Raw genomic sequence first — 24089 nt, forward strand, 5'->3', positions numbered from 1 at the left:
GCCATACCAGGGAGTGTTATTGGGACCTCCACAATCACCAACAGTAAATCCAAATGTTAACAAGCAGACACACATCCATTATGTTGGTCCTGGGGAAAGAAATATATGGGAGAAAAGATGCACACTCTTTGGTCTGAACCAAATATATAGCTTGCTTCTGTAAGATACTTGGCAGATGGAATAGAACTATCACCCATATCATTCAAGATGAGCCCAGCACTTCAGCCAAACTACTCTCCCCTCATTTGTTCTTTATGTGTCTTATCATCCATTACTTCTCTGAATTCATATCCCTCCCTCTGCCTGGAATGCTCTCTCCTCATTTCTCCCTATTGAAATCTGACCTAATCCTTAAACACAGCTCAAATGAGACTTCATCCAGGAAAACCATCCTTGCTTTTCATCCAGGAGTGACCCCACCCTCCTTATAAATCCCACGGCACTGTGTTCTTCTGTTTTACACTTAATCATGTGCTATCTTGTTGAAAAAAAAATTGACCATTTTTTTTTTCTTCTTCTAAAATCCAGATTCACAGTTTCATTGGCATAAAGAACTCTTCCCAGATGGCCATGTTCTCTACAACTTCTAAATTTGTTGCTTGGGGGATTGAACGTTTAAGTGACTTGGGGTCACACAACTACTATAGGGTCAATGGCAGGATTTGAATCTAGGTCTCCCTAACTCCAACTTCCACTTTATCTACTATTTTACTTCCCTTCTGCTATACTTATTTATCATTATAAAATTAATAAGAATCTATAGAGCTCTTTAAAGTTTGCAAAATGCTTCATAAATTTATCTCATTTGATTCTCCCAACAACCCTGGAAGATAGATAGATGGTGATGTTGTTATTATTTTATAGATGAGGAAATTGAGAGTTAAATGACTTGCCCAGGATCATAAAACTAGTTAAGTGTCTGAGTTTGGATTTGAACTTAGGCATTCCTGACTCCAAAACCAATTCTCCAGCCATTGTGCTCCTTAGATACCTTGGAAAAAACAAAATTAGAAGGTAGTTATGGTGAAGTTGTATTGAACTAGGAGTTAACAACATGCCAAAATGCTCCAAGCATGTGCTCTAGCCTCCATCTCCAAATGGATATTCCATCCTTGACTCTTCTGACTGATGAGTATTCACCCTATAAAGCCCACACCCAGACTTCCTCTGCTGTTCCCTGACTACCTTCATGTCATTCCACTCTACCTTTCTCCACCTTTTCTCCCCTGTCTCAGAGAAGAGTAATCACATTAACAATGTTATTCCTTCATGGCTCTCTTCAACAATGAGATAATTCAAACCAGTTCCACTTGTTCATTGAAGAAGAGAGCCATATATACTCAGAGAGAACAGTGGGAACAAAGTATAGAACACAACATAGCATTCTCTGTTATTTGCTTGTATTTTGTTTTCTTTCTCAGTTTTTTTCTTCCTTCTTGATCAGATTTTTCTTGTACAGCAAGATAACTGTATAAATATATTGGATTTAACATGTATTTTAACATATTTAATATGTATTGGACTACCTTCCAGCTAGGGGAGAGGATAGGGGGAAGGAGAGGAGAGTTTGGAACCAAAGGTTTTGTAAGAGTCAGTGTTGGAAAAATTACCCATGAATATGCTTTGTAAATAAAGAGCTTTAATAAAAAAATTCTGTTCCTTGAAAAGGCGTAATAATTAATTGCCAAATGACTCCAAGTACCTTCTTCCCTACTAGTACTGCCTACTCCTACTAGAATGTAACTTCTTTGAGGGCAGGATCTGTCTTGTTTTTTACATCTGTATTCCTAGCACTAGCACCTTACTTGATATGTAATAAGTATTTAATGCATGGTTTTTCATTCATTCCTAGGTGCTTGACCTTAAATAAATCATTTAGCCTCTCAATATCAGTTTCCCCATTTGTAAAATGCAGATAATAGTACTTGCTCTAATTGATATCACAGAGTTGTGGTGTATAAGCTATTTATAAATCTTAAGGTGCTATAAAAATATGAGATGATTATAGTTCTGTGTGTGTATGTGTATGGTATGATCACTTTAAAAAACCGTGATGGCCTAGGGAACAGATACTCTGTGCCTTTGCTTCCCCTATTGCACTTACTTATTATACTAAGTTATTACAAAACTGAAGATGTGGACAATAATTGATTGAAAATGAATGAATGGATGGTGTTGTTTACTAAATTTTAAATTAGGTGAAGTGTTTTATTTAATTCAGTTCTCTTCACCAAAACTGCTATTAGGGGTTAGGCAGAGTGGCTGCTACCCAGATATGATAGACACAACAAGAAATGTCTTTTGATTTTCATTAAATGCCAGATTTTTTAAATGACAGAAAATCTTGATCTCCATGACATTATTGTGTGATTTGTTAAGTCCCATGTGTTGGGGTAAGGTCTCAAAGCCTTCAAAGCACATGTATATACAGAAGGTACCATTTTCTTTCTTTTTTTTTTTCTCTAATGAATGTCAATGCAAAAATTTTCTTTTTAAAAATTTTCAGTAGTATTTTATTTTTCCAAATACATGCAAAAATGAGTTTTCAACATTCATTTTTGTAAGACTTTGTGATCCAAACCTTTCTTTCTTCCCTTCCCAAAACAGCAAGTAATCTGATATAAGTTAAATATGTGCAATTCTTTTAAACATTTTCCCATATTTGTCATGTTGTGCAAGAAAAATCAGACCAAATGGTAAAAATCCATGAGAAAGAAAACAAATCCCCCCTAAAAAAATTGAACCCATATCCAATCTTTATAGTTTTCTCCCTGGATGTGGATGGCATTTTCTATGAGGGTATCATTTTCAAATAAAGAAGAGGCACACCTGTTTAACCTCACTTTTGATGCTGAGATGCCTCTGTTTTACTAATAATTTGCTGTGTGATCTTGGAAAAATCACCTAACATCTCTAAAGCTATTTCTCCTTGCCTTCATTTTCACTCATCTGTCCTTCAAAGAAGATGCTTGCCATCATTTTGAAATATTCTGTAATTCCATGGGAGAGGAAGGAAGGAAGGAAGGAAGGAAGGAAGGAAGGAAGGAAGGAAGGAAGGAAGGAAGGAAGGAAGGAAGGAAGGAAGGAAGGAAGGAAGGAAGGAAGGAAGGAAGGAAGGAAGGAAGGAAGGAAGGGAGGGAGGGAGGGAAACAAGAATTTATTAAGCACTTAATATATTCCAGGCATTGTGCTAACTGCCTTGTAAAAAGAGTGCTAGGTTTGTTTCTGAAGAAGACTTGGGTTTGGAAACTACCTCTAACCTTTGAGAAACCACTGAGTCAATTTACTTCCAAGAACCTCAGCAACTGACTTTTGAGGCATTTTAGGATTGCAATTGTTTTTCACTGAAGGAAGTTCCCACCCTATCAGATAACTAGCTGTAGAACTTAAGCAAATAATTTTCTAAGCCTCAGTTTCCGTTCCCATAAAATGACATTAATAATAGTTACACTCTGGCTCTCCCCAGGGTTTCTTTAAGAGAAGCCTTTGACAAACCTTAAATTGCTTTAGAAATTTAAGTGGTTATTAGCATTGATATTATTTACACCAAGATTATTATTATTTATACTGGATTTTGGTTTTTTAGCAGGCTTTGCTCTTGAGAGATCAATATTGAATTGCCATATTTCTGGGCCTAAAGGGAAAGGTGGAGGAAGGGGAAGAGCCTCTGAGGAATTCTAGCAGAAGCCTGGAGATTCTTCACAGACTTATTTACATATAGACCAGATAAAGGAAATTGAAGCAACAACAAAAAAAATGTGTTCAGATAAAAGGGAAAGGCTAAGGGAAAACAGCACTGCTGGGAAAGATTATTAATAACCATGTCTTCTTCTGAGGAAGGTTCTTAGCCTTGACTTTGCTTCCTCTGTCAATCCAGAATTCCACCCACCCCCTTCCCAATCTGAGTTGACCTTGTCTCCAACTAATTAGTGATTGGCATTAGTGTTAATGTCCCATTGCCTGAGTCCTAATGCCTGGACATCTTTTTTAGCCTCCTGGGGAGCTCCCAGTAAAGGGAGGGAGACACTGGCACCTAGGAATAAGTCACTGGGAGGGCTCCTTCTGGGTGGGTGCAGCAGCCCCAGATGACCTCCTGGGAGGTCAGTCCAGCCTTCAGGCAGCCCAGACTAATAATGCTTATAGTAGTTTGTATTTATATAGCATTTTGAGATATGCAGATCATTTGATGCAATCTCTCACTTGAATTTCACAACAGTTCTGAGAAAAGTAAATGTGATAATTACCTCTGTTTTATAGATTAGGAAACTGAGGCTGAAAGAGGTTAGATCATTTGCTCAGGGTCACCCAGCTATTAATGGTCTGAGGCAAAATTCTTCACTCCATATCCTAGTGGAAAGATATGGGAAGAAGAAACTATAGCTGAGGACTGAGGCTTGTACCTCAGTTTCCTCTTAGGGAAAACTATGGGCCTGGACTAGAAGGTCTCAAACTACTAACCAAAACAGGGGCCTTGAGTGAGCTTAGCATTGGTGAACCTGAGTTTCCTTATCTTTCGAATAGGACTGGCTCTGTCTGTCAGATGAATACTGCCTTGGTAAAAGAGATGAGCTGCCAAGCCATAGGGAAGACTTCAGCATTACTAAGCATTTACTGACCATTTTGGTGCTGTCTTTTCAGATTATTTACAGAAAACAAATAGCCCAGCTGCATTTTCACACTGGGTGCCTCTTAGCTTATTTTTCTGTCCCTCCCCAACTTCTTCCTCGGCCTGATTAAACTTATCTCACCAAGTAACAGTTTATAACTGACCCCACATTGTTATTTCATCACTTACTAAAGTGCTTCAGGGGGGAAAACAGGGAAGACTTGGGAAGGAGGGAAGAGGGAGAGACAGAACTCTATGGAGAAATGGATACAGATACAAAGGGAAGAGAGGGAGGGAAGAAAAAAAAAAAAGGAAACACCCTGAGTGGCAGTATATTAAAAGGATAAGCTAATAAGCAAAAAAAAAAAAAAAAAAAAAAAGGGAAGACATTGTGATTTAAGGGGGGAAAGACAGGGGAAATGATAGTGTGACATCTATTACTGGAATCTAATAGAAAAAGCAAATCTTGCCTCTGGTTTGAAGCAGTGTCAGGCATACAAGTTCAAATCCTGCCTGGGACATTCATTAGCTAGGTGACTCTGGAGAAAAAACAGCCTCAGCCTCAGTTGTCTCATTTATAAAATGAACTAGATTAGCCTCAAAGATTTCTGAGGTCCCTGCCACCTCCAAATCTATGATTTTATGGATTAGCGCCCCTCCCAGCTGGCTTTGTGTTTGCATAATCTCCCTTCCCATCATTCAATTGATTTCTCAAACAAATTCCCCCATCATAGGTGTAGATTATACTTAGAGCAGTTCTTCATGGTTTGCTTGTTTTTTAATGTCATGGGCTCCTTTGGCAGTTTAGTGAAGCTCAGGGACCCTTTCTCAGAAGAATGTTTATACTGCACAAAATACATAGGATTACAAAGGATAGCAGTCATAATTATTGAAACAGATGTCATTTCTCCCCCATCCCAATGGATTTTAAAATCCATTCACGTGAGAATTTACTCCTGATTTAAAGAATAGCTAAAGGTACAATTTTATTATCATTGAAGTTATTATTGGGAAAGTAAAAGTTCCTGGGTTCAAGCCCCAACTCTGCCATTAACTAGCTATATGATTTCAAAGAACTTTTTTTTTTTTTAACTTTTTGTAGGTCTTTGTTTTCATCATCTGCAAAAATGATGGGCTGGACTGATAATTTCCAAGCTCCCTTCTGGTTCTATGGAAATGCCATCTATGTGTTTGCAAAGAATTCTCCCTAGCAGAGACCAATGGGTCTGTTCTCTCTCAATAAAATTCCACCTGTGTGTATATAGAACCCAAATTTTTTGGCATAAAATGTCAGAACTGGGAGAGACCTTAGAGATCAATTGGTCTAAGACCCCACTCCCTATCATTTTGGAAGATAATATTGAGATCCAGAGATGGAGGTAAAAGCTTAAAGAGCAAGCAATGGCACAAAGTCTTCCTGCTTCCCCAGCCAGTACTATCTCCATTATACCACAATCATTTCTTCCTCCAGTGAACCTCTATAAAGAACCCCTCCTATTTGCCATGCTCAGAGGTGGTGGGAGGGCTATAAAGAAGATAAGAACAACTCTAAGATTCCTGAATCTAACCTCAGTCTTAGTAAGGATAGTTAGCTGGGGGTGCAGTAAAGAGGGCTCTGGTCCTGGAGTTAGGAAGACCTGAGTTCAAATACAGTCTCAGGTGCTTACTAGTGATGTGACCCTGGGCATGCCATATCACCCTGTTTGCTTCAGTTTCCTCATCTATAAAATAAGCTGGAGAAGGAAATGTCAAACCATTCCAATATCTTTGCCAAGAAGACCAACTTACCACACTGTCCAGGTGAAAGATGAGGGCTTGAATTACAGCTATACTTAGAATAAAGAGAAGAGAATGAATGTGAAAAATATGATGATTGTAGACTCAACAGGGCTTGATAACTGGATGTGAGAGGTTAGAGAAGAGTAAAAAGTGTCTCCAAGGTTATAAGCTAAGTGACTCAAGGATGATGATGCTATCAGTACAGATAGGGGAGCGAGGAATTGAAGAGTTCAGTTTAGGACATGTTGGATTTGAGGTGTGAGTGGAACATCTAGGTGGAGCTGTCCAGCAGGCAATTGTCAATTCAAGATGAGAACTCAGCAGAGAGATTGCACTCGATCTATAGATTTGGAAGTCATCTGCATAAAGGTGATAATTGAAGCCATGGGAGTGGATGAGATCACCATAAGAGGACATTTAAAGAAGGAAAAGGAAGGGCAGAAAGCAGATCCTTCGGGAACCACTTGTTAAGGATAGGGACAGTGATGGAAGAAGAGGAGGCAAGAGAAGAGAGACAGGGAGAAGCCAAACTGGTGAGAGACCAATTATCTGGGAGGATTCTCACTTTTCTAGTCTGATTCTTGATTTATAATCCACTCCCAGAAGCTGCAGGGAAGAACTGCTTATTATTCATTTCCTCCTATTAAATTCAGTTCTATTTGCCTGTCCTGAGAGTCTTTGTCTCTGACCATCATAAGACATTTGAGGCTTGAGGGAAACCAGATAAAGGATGTATCTGTCTGTCTGTGTCTGTCTCTCTCTCCCTTTCTTCCTTTTTCCTTCTCTCCCCCCTTTTATCTTTTGGACTTAATTTTCATTTGTTTACCTTTGTTTAGGATCTCTTGTATTTCTCCCCTCTTCTCTACTCTTATTATCACAACACTGGTCCTATTATAGCAACCCCCAACTACTTTTTTTATCTTCCACATTCTTCCCAGATCCGTGAGATTAGTTCCTCTTTCTCTCTCTTCCCTGTCCCCCACTCAAGAGGCAGGAAGGATCTTTCTTCTCCCATCCTTATAAGGAGGATGAGCCCCTTGGCCCTGGCTTCTACTGTCCTCTTCACACAAACTTCTGCTTCATATTTTGCAAAAGCAAATATCTGGCAAATTGCTGGCTTTAATGAGCTTGAATTAAACCTGGCTCTTGATAAGAGGCATTTTTTTTAAAACTTTTGCCTGCTGGAAAGAAATCAACTAACATATGCAGCATGTGTAGCAGTGGAGGAAAATGGAATGTGAAAAGGGAGGGAGCAGCAGACTTGTTTAATTCTATGCAACAAGCCCATTCTTTGTTCTTCCTTGCCCATAAACATAATTGTTGTTATTTTTATCATCATCATCAGGGAAGAAGCCTCAATGGGTCCAAGAAGACCTGGGTTCAAATATTGCTTTAGATACATAGTAGTTATGTGACCCAGTTCTAGCCAAGCCTGAGATAGTTAAATAGACAGCCACTGGCAACACCTCTGAGTGAAGCAAGAACTAGATTAAAATGTAATTGGGAAATATTAAAATAAATAAAGTTAATATGTGGCCTGCAGAGATCTTTATGTATAGATTAGCAGGCTCCCCTTCTATTAGAGTTTGACATCACTGTCCTAAGTTGTGTCTCTAAGTGCCTCTTAGGCACTAGGCGCCTCTAAAACTGAGTTGTGCAGAAAAGGGCCCATCTTCATTGGCAGAGCAAGTTTTCTCTTCCAGGAGTTTCTTATACTCGAAATCACCAGTTTAGTCCCTCTTCCTCCCTTCTCTATTTCTTTCCCTTTCTCTTTTTCCTTCCTCCTTCTTTTCCTCTAGTTCCATTTTTATCATTAGTAGTAGTAGTAGTAGTAGTAGTAGTAGTAGTAGTAGTAGTAGTAGTAGTAGTAGTAATAGGCAACATTTATATAGCACTTACTATGTGCCAGATACTGTGCTAAACAATTTATAATTATTATCTCATTGAATCTTCATAATATTCCTGGGTGGTTATTCCCATATAACAGATGAGAAAATGGAAGCAAACAGGATTAAGTGACATGCCCAAGGTCACACAGCTAGTAAGTGTCAGAGACAGGATTTTAACTGGTTCTTCCTGACTCTAGCCTTGGTACTCCTTGTAATGGTGATGATGATTGTGACTAAGCAAAAATGTTGAAGAGAATAGAGAGCCAGCCTTAAAGCAAGGAAGATGTGGGTAAAGTCCTGTCTCACACACATGCTGCCTTTGGCACCTTGAACAAATCTCTTTACCTATTTGCCTCAGTTTTCTTATCTGTAATATGGGCATAATAATAATACCCACCTCCCAAAGTTATAGTGAAGATCAAATGAGATGATAATTGTAAAACATTTAGCACTATATCTGACACATAGGAAACATTATCTAAATGTTAACTATCATCATCATCATCATCATTATTATTATTATGGCTGTGTGGCTCTGGGAGAATAATTTAACCTGTCAGTACCATAGGCAAAGTTGCCAAATATACAGTCCATCGGCTACATGAGGCCCACAACACTTCAAGTGCAGCCTTAACCAGTTTAAAATGTTATTGGGAAATATTTAACAAAATAAGTTAATAAAAAAATAAATATATGGATTTTCTATGTCAATATGTGGCCTGCAGCAACCCATATGTATGGTTTAGTGGCCCTTAACTTTAACAGTACCAATCAAGGCAAATCTCTATGAGTAAGCTACAGAGTAGGGATGGATCTGAATTGGGGAGGCAAGAGAGGGAAATTCCTAGGCCAGTAGTCCTCAAACTTTTTAAATAGGGGGCCAGTTCACTGTCCCTCAGACTATGGGAGGGCCGGACTATAGTAAAAACAAAAGCTCACACTCTGTTTCCACCCCTCAGCCCATTTGCCATAACCCGTCAGGCCACATAAACGTCCTCAGCCCACTGCAACTGGCCCATGGGCCAATGTTTGAGAACTCCTGGCCTAGGGTGATGAAATTTTGGGTCTGGTCTACTAAGAGTTTTCTTTCAAGTTCCTTAAAGCAGTTTAAAGTGTTTGCTTCAGTTCTGTTGTTATTGTAAGGGCTGAGATGAGTCACCAAGGTTCAAGACACAATGACAGCCATCCCACATTTTGTTTTCTCTTACTCTACATCTGGCTCCAGTTCCACTTCTTACCACTTCCATTCACTCATCCCCTCAGCTCCCACAACACTGCTGTTTAAATTTGCTGTCTTATACAGTCTGCCTTGTGTCCTCACTGCCTTTTAAGCTCGGTGAACAGAGTCCTCTGGGAGGTATTCTCTTCTCTCCAAGTGCTATAGAAAATAATGTTCTATGTCTTACATAGGGGATATATCCTAGCCTTTTATCATCTGAGTCATCCTCATTTGAATGCTCTTCATCATAAAAAAATAATTTTTTTCAAATTAACAAGCATCTATTTTTTTCTCCCTCCCACTTCTCCTGCACTGAAAAAGAAAACCAAAATCCTTGTAACAAATATTCATGGCCAACTGAAAAAAATTCTCACATTATCCTACATGCAAAAATGTGTCTCATCCTACATCTAAAATCCATGTCCTCTTCTCTGTCAGGAAGTGAGTAGCATTCTCTAGCACTGGTCTTTTGGAATGCTGATTGTTCAATGCTTTGACCTACAGCTTTCAAAGTTGTTTGTCTTTATGATATTGTCATTGTATACATTATTTCCTGGTTCTGCTCATTTCACTCTGTATCAGATCATACAAATTTTCCCAGATCTCTTACAGCATGACAGTACTTATTCTTACACATTCTTAGAGCATATTTATATGCCATAGTATGTTTAGCCACCTTAGTGATGCCCTCTAAAATGCATTCAGTAGAATTAAACACTGTATTTCACTTGTTTTCTGACTATGGTAGAGTATTGTACTCTTACTTCTCATTTTCAATCAATGATAATTAACTAATACACATTTCTAAAGTGCCTATGTGTAAGGAGCCATAATAGGCACTAGTCTTTTACATACAAAATGAGACATTCCCTGACTTTAAGAAGTTTACATTTCTACTGGGAGGATTTAGCATTTTTACAAATAAATAAATATTTACAAAATACATACAAAGTCACTCAAGAAAGGTGTTTTGAAGAAGGTGAGTGGCACTTGACCTGATTTTCAGAAGGTCCTGGGCATCCCATTCCAAGTAAGGGGGGGCAGTTTATACAAAGGTCTAGAGATAGACTATGTAATTTTGTGAAACCAGGAGTTGCAAATAAGCCACTTCAGTAGGAATATAGTAGAAATGAGGGGGAGTAATGTGTAATCAGGAAAGGCAGGCTGAATCCAGATTGCAAAAGTCTTTAAATGACAAATGGAAGAGTTTGTATTTTTATTTTACAGTCAATAAGAAAGTGCTTGGAACTTCTTTCACATGAGAATGGAATGGTCAGAACTGTAGATTGGAACTATGAGTGTCTCAATTGTGTAGAAGATGGATTGGAAAGGGTAACATATTGGATACAGGAAGACTAATTAGCAGGCTGTTGCAGTAGTCTAAGCAAGAGTGGATGAAGACCTGAAATAAGATGTTTGGGATGTTGCTATAGAGAAGGATATAGAAGTGAGAGATTGGGAAGAGATAGAATCAACAAGACTCACCATCTATTTGTATATAGAGCAGTGAGTAAGAATGAAATGTTGAGCATAACACTGAGGCTGTAAACTTAGGTCATTGGAAAAATAATGGTGCCCTGGACAGAAATAGGGAAATCAGGAAGAGTAGGCAGAAAGATAATGAGTTCCAGACACCATGCCTCTCTTAATGATAATGTTCTGAACACTGTACCACTTTTAATTCAGTCTAAAATGACATTAACTTTTTTAATTATCGCACCACATTGTTGGATAATATTGAACTTGCAAGTCCATTAAAAACCTTAAGATCTTTTCCAGAAAAACTGCTATCTGAACATGCCTCTGTTATCTTTTTCTTGTGAAATTGATTTTTTGATCCCAGCTTTAACACTTTACATTTACACTGTTGAATTTCACCTGATTAGACAAAACCCATAATTCTAGTCCACAGAGATTTTTTGGGATCCTTTCTCTTGTCATTCCAAAATGCCAGACATTCCTACTAATTTTATATAATATACAAATCTGAGAGAGACCAAAGATTTATAGATTACACAAAACTTGTATTTTAGGAACACTTTGAAAAAGGAATTGAGAGGCATGACAAGAACCAAATAATAGCATGCAAAACTAAGTAAACTGTATTTTAACAGATAGGAAAAAATGTGTTCTTATTGATGTGGGAATTATCCTTGGATCAGCTATCAATATAAAGTCAGATCATCAATTTGTCAGAGCTAAGATCAGAATTAGTAAAAAGCAAGAATAATAACAAAAAGATACTATACAAAACTGTAACAACTCAATCTTTAAGTAATTGACCATCAAAAAATGGAAACTGAGAAACAGAAATGATAATGACACCAATTATTACTAATTTTATACAGAGTTTATCTAATGTAAGTGATTTCCCACAATAAGGAAATTTTTTAAAAAGGACTTTAGTTAGCAAATATCTGACTTACTTGACAAATGGAAAAGAGATTGTTGCCAAAGACAACACCAAACTATAATATAAACTCATTTGTAAAATCTTATAAAGAAGAGGGACAGATGATTTTGAAAATCACTGTCCCCTAAAGCAGAGAAAAGCAGTGGAGGATAAAACGAATTTGAAGAAAACTTGCAAGATATCCAACTAAGCAATTTTTATTAAGGGCATTTGATGAATGAAAATGAAAGGAGGATGAAAGAGGCCAACAAATAGTAGAAAATAGAAAAGATCTGTAAATATGATAAACTTTTCTCCATAATGAAATTATCACCAAGTGTAATAGGGTCACACTTGGACCCTACTGACCAGCACTTAGAGTTGAGGTAAAAATGACAAGAGTACAAAAATGGGAAAAATCAACCATCTTGAATGATATGTATATGCAGATTCATGTTGGGGGTAACCAATTGTGAGGACATTAAAAGAATATATATAATCTTTCAGAGGGAAAGTTACCAAAGATATGGGAAAAATCTTTGACTTTCCATCTGTACCAAATCTTTGAATATTATCAATAGGTCAATTTAAAGCATCCTTGATTTGGGGGGATTAATAGAAATGTCACAAACTACCATTTAAGAAGCTGAGCACTAGAGTAATGGCAATGTCACAAAAGAGAAAAGGGGTGATGTTGCAAAGGTAAAATCGAGAAGTTTTGGCAACAGCTTGAATATGGAGGGGCAAGAGATAGTAAGGAGTTAAGGATGACTGAAGGTTGCAAATTTATGAGACAAAAAGGACAAAAAGCATTCAAAATAGATATGAATGGATCACAATCTATATAACCTAGGGGAACTTTTAAATCAAGGAAAAGATTTGAGTCTTTGTCCAAGTCATTAACTTAAAATGTCAAACAGATCAAAGGGGTTTAGGATCTTTTTCTCTTCAGATCCTTAAATGAAGGCATACATACATCCCCATGTTCCTTCCCAATGTAGTTCTTTTCCCCTATCATTGGATATTTAATACCTAGTACATGATAGGCACTGAAGGAAATTAACATAGTAACAAGATCCATATTTATAACATACTTACAGAATTAAAATACCAATAATTATCTGACAAATGTTAGCCAAATCTTACTTTATATTTGGTTTTTTATTTTTATTTATTTTTATTTTTTATTTTTATTTATTTTATTTATATATTTTATTTATTTTTTATTTTTATTTATATTTATATTTGCTTTTTAAAAAATTGATATATTTTGTTTTTACAGTATTTTCATTGTGATCTTAATATTTATGATATTTGTGATCTTGTTCCCACAAACTTACTTTCCCCTATGTTATTTTGTCAAATTTCCTATTTTTACAGATTCAATTAATGACATTAGGCAAGGTACACCTGTATTCATCTCTAAGGAGATGGCTTAATGTAATTCATTCCTGAGAACAGAAGGATGGGTTAGGTGACCTTGAAGCCTGTTTCAGACTCTGATAAAACTAAAGGATATAAGGACCCTAGCACACATTCATGAACCTCAGGCTTCTATTTTTAAGTCTTATTGATGCTTTATGTTTTTACATTACATAAATTTCTGGAGATAACCCTTTTCCTCTACCCCAAAAGTCTCTCTTTATCAATGTTTAATAATAAAAAAGCTCAACAAAGCCAACTAATGTATCATTCCATCTGACATTATGTTTCCATAATACCCAACCTCTTCAACAAAACTGGAAAAACTAGTTTACTTGTTTCTTCTCAGAGGACAAGCTTGCTCATTATAATTATACAACAATAAGCTTAGAGTGGTTTTTTTGGTTGTTGTTGTTTGTTTCTACATGCATATTGTAGTCGTTTTGTATGTTGTTTCCTGTTATTGACTTAGCATAGCTGGCATGTAATAGATGCAATATGAATACTTATCCCTCTCCCTTTCCTACATACTTCACTCCTAATCAGTCCATTTAAGTGTTACCATGTTTCTCTGAACTCCTTACATTCATTGTTTCTTACGGTGCAATGATATTCATGTACCATAGTGATATGTCCTACAGATAATGAGCCATACATACATTTACATTGTTTCCAGTTATTTGCTACCACAAGAAAAAAATACTTCTATAAATATTTTGACATATGGGGGACTTTTATCTCTTTAACCTCCTACCCATAGTAAGTGGTTAAAAATGCTTTTTGATTCATCAGTTCTTTGGAAAATATGCCTGATAGGGGAAGGGTTCCTAAAGGTATGTGCATTTTAGTAATTTTTTTTCACATAAGTACAAATTCTTTTCAATCAATTCACAACTCCACTGTTCCTCAGAATACATCTTTTTGCGCAGCCTCTGTATATTAATTATTTCTGGTTTTATCATGTTTGTCAATTTTATAGATATAAAGTGAAACCTCAAAGTTGTTTCAATTTGAATTTCTTTTTATTAGTGATGTGGAGACATCTTTATATAATTGCTAATAGTTTTTTTTTCATTCTTTTGAGAACTGATTACCATTGATCTTGTATATTTGACTCTTGGTCTTATTTATGTGAATTCCTTATGTATCTTAGACATCAGATCCTTATTCAAGATATTTGATACAAGCATTTTTCCAATCAAATTCTTCTTTCTTCTGCTAGCTGCATTGACTTTATTCATGCAAAAACTTTCCCATTGGTCTATTTTCTGATTGGGATCTCTTCTGTTTAAAAGTTCCCCCCCTTAGACATAGTAGTGAGAAGTATTTCCATTTTTTTTCCAAATTAAAAAAATTATATGACCTTTTTTACTTAAATGATTTATTCACTTGGAACTTGGAATTGGGGTATATGGTATAAGAAATCATCCTCCTAAGTAGCATTCATCCTATAATTATTTTTTTTTTCAGGATAGAAATCTCATGACATCTCACTTGATTGTATGTATACAAGGATCCAATAAATTCGACCACTGTCAGGGAGACAGACACTAAAGTTCTAATTCCAGTTTTATTATGGATTAGATATTTATATAGAAATTTTAAATTTAAAAAGCATTTTCCATACATCATATTATTTGATCTTCATGACACCCCTGTAATGATTACAATTAGAATTATAACAATTTTACAGATGAAGAAGCTGAGACTTATAAATTTCTCCCCCATTTTTTCCTGTCCAGGTGGTCTATAATATAACAATGTCAATATTATTTCTGTTTGTTCCTCTGTTGATCTTCACCCAAATGCTTCCTGCCATGTTTACCCTCTCCTCCTATTACTGCATTTTAATATACAATATTTTTCTCTATTCCCATTCCCTTTTGCTCAACCCATCCTATTTCTTTTATCCAGAGTTTACCCTACCAGAATCCTAGTCCAGGTCTGAATTTTATGCTATTGAACCCCCAAGATGAAGACTCAGTCTGATTTTTCACCTTGCATTAGAATTTCTAGGTTCTCTTGCTTTGTTAATCATCGTGCTTTGTTCATAGATTCATAGAGTTCATAGAGTCCATTTGTTTTATTGATGGTTCCTTTCAAGTAGCTAGATGATGAAATAGATAGAAGGCTCTATCTGAAGTAAAGAAGACCTGAGTTCAAATCCAGCTTCAGGATTTATTAGTTGTGTTACCTGGAAAGTCATGTAAGTTCTGTCTGCTTCAGTTTCCTTGTCTATAAGATGAAGGTAATAATAGCATTTATCTTTCCAGGGTTGTTGTGAGATTTAAATGGAATAATTATTGCAAAAGGCTTAGCAGAATGCCTGACAGAGAGTGGACTATTAATAAGTGCTTTCCCCTTTCCTAGATTTTGAATCCTATGAATTTCTGAGTGTCTTTTATTATTTTCTCTTTCTACATTGTAGCTGTTTTCTATAGCAAGAAGCTTAGTGGAGATATAAGCAATAGTCTTTCTTCCTTTTCCAGTTTAAAATTAATTATTTGAAATCAAACAGTAAATGCTGGGAATGGGATTTGAACTTAGACTTTTTCTAATTTCAGGTCCAACATTCCATACAATAGATACACTTGTACATTGTAGAAGCCATTTAGCCTCTGAGGGTCTATACTTACTCATCTGTATAATAGTGATGTTTTCCCTGCATCAGAAGATAACTAATGAAGTAAAGAATTGATAGTTGTTGTGCGTATCCAATTGAATAAAGCAATAAGAAGCTCCCCCTACCCTTTTTCCACCACCACCTATTATATTCTCTCCCACCATTCTACAATCAATCCTTTCACTGTTCAGGATTAACCAACAAACCATATGTAGCTTCATGACATGCTTCACGACAGATATCATCCCATCCTTCTATTGGATCCTTCTATTCTATATTTCATGAGTAATTTAGTTCAGCTCAATAGATGTTTATTAAGCCCCTTCTTTTGTACAAGGAGCTAGGACCATACAGTGAATATGTCTGGATTTGAATTCAGGAAGACCAAAATTTAAATCCAACTTCACTAGCTATGTGATCCTGGGCAAATCACTTCACCTCTGTCTGCCTCAGCTTCCTCAAGTGTAAAATGGAGCTAATAATATCTTATCAAAGCTCAATTGAGGTAATATTTACAAAGTACTTCACAAATCTTAAAAGGTTATATAAATGTGAGCTCCTATTATTCTTAGCACTCTCCAATTTCCACCCATTGTTTTCTTTGTTCAGCCCTCTTGGACCATGCTGAATAAATCCAATCCTTCTTCTACATGACATTACTACAGTAATTAAAGACAACACTGACATTCCTCTAAATCTTCTCTTTCTTTAAACTCAAGTTCTTAGAACCTTTAACCAGCCCTCCAGTGGCCTGGTCTCCAATCTTTTTACCATGCCCTCTTGTGGTTACATTGTAGTTTATCAATAAATGGTAAATGTAAAGTTGTTTATAAATGTGGCCTCAATATTATTATTGATGAAGTCAACATGATAATAATAATATGAAAATCTGTTAACAGTCTAGGATTTAACTTGCTTACAAATTGAGTTCCTGCTCTGATCTTTCCCATAGAAACTTTTATCTAGTCACAAAAGTCTTTTATCATTTTTGGTCATTTTGAAATGGCTCATTCCATGAGTGACCGATAGTAATAGGAATGACAATAGTGAAGACCACATGATGTCAGTAATAGTGAAAGTATTGATATTAGGTAGTGATAGGAATGGTTTATTATTATTATTATTATTGTCAGTAGACATTTTAAAAAATACTTATTGGCCGGCTGATTAACAGGTTGAAATGAAATCTCTGCTTTTGGCCATGTAACCTATACTAGGATTGCGGTAGAAGGATGATGGCCACTGGGACAATAAGCATTCTCTGATGAAGAGAAGTAGGTTTTGGTTTGAGGGAAGCATACTTTGGGTCCTGGCTCCCTAAGGAATGTAAATTCTTTGAGGGTAGGGACTGGTTTGCATTTTACCTTTGTCAATCTGGTAGTCTGTATAGAATGGACATTTAAGAAATGCACGCTGTATTGGATTGCATTTGATTGTCTTGAAGGACAGATCAGAGACCTCAACAATCCTACCACAAACTGCATCTGCCTCACTCAGCCTCATGGTCATGGCAGATGAGGTCATGCATATAGAGCATGAGAGGTCCCCAAGAAACTGAATCCCTGAGACTGGCCCAAGATCACATAGGCCCAAAGCTTGTGACAGAGCCCCATTCACCCCACTCCAGAGCCTTGGTGGTCATCTGTGGGGCAAGTTCTCTGTATCTTACACATTGGAACACATGTTCCTCACCCTCCCGGCTAGCTTTTGCTGTGCTCCAACACGGCGACGCCAAGGACTGAAGGCTCCTGCAGATCTCTGCATCCTGATACCTGCCTCAATCCCTCTCTGTGCCTTTTGCCTCTTTCAAGTCCCCTTCCTTGACTACCTCACTTCAAAATGATCCCTCTGTCTTCTGAACTTTACACCACTTTCTATCCATACCACACTCATTTAACATTACAAAACAACTTATGCTATGATGTGTTTTCTATTTATGTACATCCTTTCTCCCCAGTGGGTAAGGCATTGGATCTGTATTTGAAGGATACAGAGTGAGTCAAATTCTGCCTCAAATATTTAGCAGCTGTGTGCCTCTGGGCAAAGTTCTTAACCCCTGCCTCAGTTTCCTCCTCTGTAAATCTGAGGGCCTCTAAGATTTTTCCTAGTTTTAATTCTGCGATAGGGAATGTGACCATTGTTTATCTGTCTACCTACAAGCACTTAACACAGAACTGGATTCTCAGTAGACATAAAAAAAAAAATACTCATTGGCCAGCTGATTGACAGACATGTAATTCTACCTATTCTCTATTTTAGGAGAAGCAACTGACACAAAGAAGAGCTGAGGGGGGAGAGCCAGGAAGCTAGGCAGATGGAGGAAGAAGTTCAAGCTGAGTTGAACATGGGCATCAGCAGGAAGACAAGAAGTGGTAGAAAATAACTGAAGACTTCCTTCTCCACCAAACTCTGCCATCCTCAGCCCAGTCTGAGACCATGTCTGAAGGGACAGGACATCCCTGAGCTTCCCACCTCTCCCCCCTCCCCTGGCTTCTGCCCACCCCCTGTTCCCACAGGTTGGACAGAGAGCCCTACTTCTCTTACCCCTTAACACGCCTTGTCAGCCTTGGGACCATGCAGGAAGTGGCCATTTAAATTCAGAGCTTCTCCCAGCTGCTGGCCCCCACTCCCCCACCTCTTAGCCCCTTTCTCACAACCTCACTGGGAATCCGCCTGGGGGTGGCGCTTCCAGATGGCAGGTTGCAGGTGGGGGGTGCTGTGCGTGTGTGTAGCAGCCGCGTCCCTCCTGTACGCCGCGGGGCTGGTGCAGGCTGACTGCTGGCTCATCGAGGGCGACAAGGGCTTTGTGTGGCTGGCTATCTGTAGCCAGAACCAGCCCCCTTATGAATCTATCCCCCAGCAGATCAACAATACCATAGTGGACCTGAGGCTCAACGAGAACAAGATCAAGAGCGTTCAGTATGCCTCCCTCAGCCGTTTTGGGAACCTGACGTACCTCAACTTGACCAAGAATGAAATCACCTACATCGAGGACGGGGCCTTCTCGGGTCAGTTCAACCTGCAGGTGCTACAGCTGGGCTACAACCGCCTGCGGAACCTCACAGAGGGGATTCTGCGAGGCTTGAGCAAGCTGGAGTACCTCTACCTCCAGGCCAATCTCATTGAGACGGTCACCCCCACTGCCTTCTGGGAGTGCCCTAACATCATGAACATTGACTTGTCCATGAACCGCATCCAGCGGCTGGACAGCGGCACCTTCACGGGGCTGACCAAGCTCTCCATCTGCGAGCTTTACAGCAACCCCTTCTACTGCTCCTGTGAGCTGCTGGGATTCCTGAAGTGGCTGGCGGACTTCACCAACATGACACGCACCTACGACCGGATGCAGTGCGAGTCGCCGCCCGACTACTCTGGCTACTTCCTGCTTGGCCAAGGCCGGACCAGCTACCGGAACGCCCTGAGCATGCTGTCCAGCCTGTGCACCGACGGCTCCTACACCGTGGGGTCCCGCTTCATCCCTGCCCGCTACCCCCCCACGACCCCGCCCCCGGAGGGCCCCTGCACCGAGGATGACTGCTTCTCAGGCGACGGCACCACGCCCCTGGTGGCCTTCCACACTCCCGCCACCAAGTCTGAGATGCGGCCCAACATCTGGGTGAAGCACCTCACCCACAACTCGGCCACGCTCGGCGTCCAGCTGCCCTCCCCCTTCAGGAAGATGTACGTCCTGGCGCAGTTTGAAAACGGCTTCTCCTCAGACATCACCAATTTGCACAAAGAGAGGGAGGAGATCGAGCTGTCCAACCTCATCACCCACACCAACTACACATACTGCGTGGTCTCCCTGGGCCACCCGCTGCGCTACAACCACACCTGCCTCACCATCTGCCCCACGAAGCCCCCGCCGTCGCCAGGGCCCGTGCCCAGCTCCTCCACCGCCACCCACTACATCATGACCATTCTCGGTTGCCTCTTCGGGATGGTGATCGTTCTCGGAGCCGTCTACTACTGCCTGCGGAAGCGGAGGCAGCAGGAGGAAAAGCACAAGAAGACAGCAGGGGGCATGAAGAAGACCATCATCGAACTCAAGTATGGGCCCGAGCTGGAGACGCCAGGCATCGCCCAGCTGTCCCAGGGGCCCATGCTAGGGGGTGAGACCGTGACACGCATTCCCTACCTCCCTTCTGCGGGTGAAGTGGAGCAGTACAAGCTCATAGAGAGCAGCGAGACACCCAAGACCACTAAGGGCAACTACATGGAAGTGCGGACGGGAGAGCAGCAGGAGAGGCGGGACTGTGAGCTGGCCCTGGCGCCGGACAGTCAGAGTTCTGTGGCCGAGATCTCCACCATTGCCAAGGAGGTGGACAAGGTCAACCAGATCATCAACAACTGCATCGACGCCCTCAAGTCCGAGTCTACCTCCTTCCAGGGAGTCAAGTCTGGAGCGGTGTCCACGGCCGAACCCCAGTTAGTTCTCCTGTCAGAACAGATTCCCAGCAAGCATGGATTCCTGTCCCCTGTGTACAAGGACAGCTACGGCCACCCCCTACAGAGGCACCACAGCATGGAGGGCCCCCCCAAACGCTCCAGCACATCCTCCAGCGGCTCCGTCCGAAGCCCCCGCTCCTTCCGCTCCGAGGGGTCCTCTGCCCATAAATCGGAAGCAAAGTACATCGAGAAGACGTCGCCCACCGCCGACACCATCCTCACTGTGACACCAGCGGCCGCCATTCTCCGGGCCGAGGCCGAGAAGATCCGGCAGTACGGCGAGCACCGCCACTCGTACCCGGGCTCTCACCAGGGAGAGCAAGCGCCTCCCCATGACAGCCTGAGCGGCCGCAAGCCTTCTATCCTGGAACCTCTGACCAGACCCCGTCCCCGGGACCTGGCCTACTCCCAGCTTTCTCCCCAGTACCACAACCTGAGTTACTCCTCCAGCCCCGAGTACACCTGCAAACCCTCTCAGAGCATCTGGGAGCGCTTCAAACTGAACCGTAAGCGCCATAAAGATGAGGAGGAATACATGGCGGCCGGCCACGCCTTGCGCAAAAAGGTCCAGTTTGCCAAAGATGAGGATCTCCATGACATCTTAGACTACTGGAAGGGTGTGTCCGCACAGCACAAGTCCTGAGGCCTCCTCTGTCCTCCCCACACTCCTCCCCTTCCCCTTCCTCTAGCCTCCCCTCTGCCTTCTAAAACTCGTGATGCTCATTGGACCAAAAGGAACCGAAATCCACAGCAGCTATTTTTAACCCAGAGACTGTCTTTAAAAACAAAACACATACACACATACACACAATTTTAAAAAAAGGATCATACCCCCTCATTTTCCCCAACACCCAGATCCCCAACGGGTGGCAGGAGAAGGGAGGGGAGGGGTGATTGACAACAACAACAAGAACAACAAAATAAAGAAAATATGATAGATGGTAACATATCCAGAGATGATCTCACCTTGGGGAGTATTGCACCGGATCCGAACATGCACACACATGACATACATACACACATACACAAGGGACTTCAGAAAACTGTGGCTCAGGGGTGGGGGTGGGTGGGAAGCTTTCATTTTCTCTCTCTTTTTTTTTTTTTTTTTTAAAGAAAAAAAGTACTTTAAAAAAAAGATATAAAAATAGTGAGTGTGAGGGGGAGAGGTTCACGATCTGGCCAGTCTGCTATTGCATCGCATGATTTTTCAGTCTGTGGTTTTTTTGTGGATTCTCTGTGTCCAGTCTGTCTCCATTGTTCTCCTCCTCCCTCTCCCAGAGTCAACCAAATGGGAAAAACAAATAGGAAAGGAGGATGGGAAGCCTGGCGGAGCAGCAGATGTTTGGGGAGGGCCTCAAGTGAAGGGGGTGGTGAATCTTTCAGGTGGGACTCTGAGGTCAGCTGAGAAGTAGCATCTGTTGGCATTTTGGGGGAGGGAGGAGGGCATGGCCAGGGCCAAGAGCTTGTGGCTAGAAGCCAGCCCCAGCTCCTATTTGGCCTAACCCTACCCCACATTGTAATCTGTAGTTGTTCTATTGTACAGAGAAAAAAAATATTTCTATATTTGCAATGTTTGCTGTAAAATATGAAAGAGAAGAAGTACATCTACTAAAAACAAACAAACAAACAAAAAAAAAACCACACACACAAAACGTACCTGTTTGTACCAGGTTTTAATCATGGATTTTAGAAAAAGGTCTTTTTTTCCTATTTGTTAGGGGAAGGGGGGGTTCATTATTTGGGGGTGAGGTTGGTAATGGGAAATGGAAATGAGCCAGAGTTTTCTTCTTTTTCGTTTTAGGGAACGTGAAAGAATCTGTGTGTGGGTGAGGAAATGTATGATGTGGGGAAAATCAGGCAGGAGAATGTCCGTGTGATTTTTGAGAGAATATACTTTGGAATGTGAGTGAGTGTGAGGTCTAGAGATGTGAGATCGAAAGTAAGTGAAGGCATGAGTGTGAATGTGGGTGGGCGAGGACTGGTGTGAGAAGGAATGGGTGTGAAAGGCAGAGAGAAAGGAGTCTGTTGGGGGAGGGTGAGTCAGAGAATGGGCAATTGAAGGAGGGCTGATATGGTGGCCCTTGCCAGGATTCTTTGCCCCTGGACTGAAAGAGCCTAAGTTAGGCCAATGCGAGAAGGAAGGAGTGTTAATCAGTTAAGAACCCCTAAAATCTCCACCCCTAAAATGCCTGGGCACCCCTCACAGGCTACAGTTTCTTCCCCTCTAGAGCCTGCCTAACTTGGATGATGATAGCAAAAATCAGGGAAGTGACCAGCAGAAAATTCTGTTCTGATGAGACCCTAGAAATGATCAGGGGGTCAGTTGGAAGCCCCACGTAAGGTTTGGGCATTTTCCAAGGAGGCAGCACCTCCAGATGTTCCAAGTTGATAACAGCTCTGGTGACGCAAGAGGAAGGGGAGAGCGGGATGGCAGCTTACTGTATCCCATCTCCACCCTGACTCACTCCACTAGCACTTTAAAGATCACTTAGGACTGCAAAAGACATTAGAGATCATCTATTCTCAGCTTCTTAAACTGTGATTCGTGACCCCATGTACATCTTGTAACTGAATGTGGGGCCGTGAAGTTATGATTTATTATCAATAAATGTCTTGATTTGTGTATCAACTTTATATTCCTGTACACCCAGGGTCATGTAAAAATTTCTTGGGAGAAAAGGGGTTATGAGTGGAAAACGTTTTAACAAACCCTGGTCTATCTAATCTATTACAAGTAAGAAAACTCCATTTTCCAAAACACCATTTTATATATTTTGGTGCTCCAAAAGTCACACAGAGGCGGAGATAGGATTTGAATCCAGATCTCTGAGTCCTGTTGGACGCTGATTCTCTTCTGCTAAGGACAGTATTGCTAGGAGCCCCAGAAGGAGCTTAATTTGCATTACTTTCACCAAGACTCCTCTCTTAGTTTTGATCTATAAGCCATCATCTAAGTTATCCATTCTCCCACCTTCAGGTAACATTACCCTGAAGGCATTTTAGAATGATAGACCTGAAGATCCTCCCTGAATATCTCTGGGTACAAGGTCAAGTAGGGTCATATGTGTCTGTTTGAGAGACAAATAAATATTAGCTGTGAACCATGCACCATACTAAGCACTCATACAAATACTCTCACAAAAGACTATCCCTGCTCTCAAGGAGGGAATTCTAACAGGGACAACACTATGCAGAAAAGGAAAAGTGGGCAACAAGATGAATATTTGTCTTCCAGGCCTGCATGCTCCAGAGAAAGGATATAAACCTTGGTCTTCTGCCTCAAAGTCCAAAACTATTACTGTGACAATACACAAAGAATCCTTAGCCTAATTCAAAAGGAAGAGAAGGTGAAAAGGAAAAGATGAAAAAAAGCTCCCCTTCTGAATCTCTTTGGCTCACCTCACTAGTGGAGAGGATCAGGCTCTTCAGTGTAGCATTACCCTCATTGGAAGATGCCACTTTAAAAATCTGCAGAATACCTAGATCCCTTGGAGAAACACATTTAGGTGTCTGGTCCTTCAGGATTCAGAACTTTGTTCGAGCCCAACCAGTGGAGGCAAGCACAAACCCAGGATGTGTTCGGGGTTTGGAAGGGATTCACCAGGTCTTGTTTAGTCTCCGAAAGGAAAAAGATCTACCAGCTGACTGGGTCTACAAGTTAGCATTAACATGAAATTCAGTATCTATCCACATAAACTGAGAAGCCAAAC

The 24089-nt window shown here is 40.4% G+C and overlaps 1 protein-coding gene across 9 annotated transcripts in view; it reads left to right on the forward strand.

The window, feature by feature from the left end:
- ELFN1 (extracellular leucine rich repeat and fibronectin type III domain containing 1) overlaps positions 1-21326 on the forward strand; it is a 190660-nt gene extending 169334 nt beyond the window's left edge. For all 9 annotated transcript variants that reach the window (XM_074281145.1, XM_074281143.1, XM_074281144.1 and 6 more), the window contains one exon: positions 18190-21326. In XM_074281145.1, the coding sequence (XP_074137246.1) occupies positions 18623-21022 (2400 nt within the window). In that variant the 5' untranslated portion in view covers positions 18190-18622 and the 3' untranslated portion in view covers positions 21023-21326. The remainder of the gene's footprint in view (positions 1-18189) is intronic.
- Positions 21327-24089: the final 2763 nt, after the last annotated feature.

Source organism: Sminthopsis crassicaudata, chromosome 1, assembly GCF_048593235.1.
Source record: "Sminthopsis crassicaudata isolate SCR6 chromosome 1, ASM4859323v1, whole genome shotgun sequence".
Taxonomy (NCBI): Eukaryota; Metazoa; Chordata; class Mammalia; order Dasyuromorphia; family Dasyuridae; genus Sminthopsis; species Sminthopsis crassicaudata.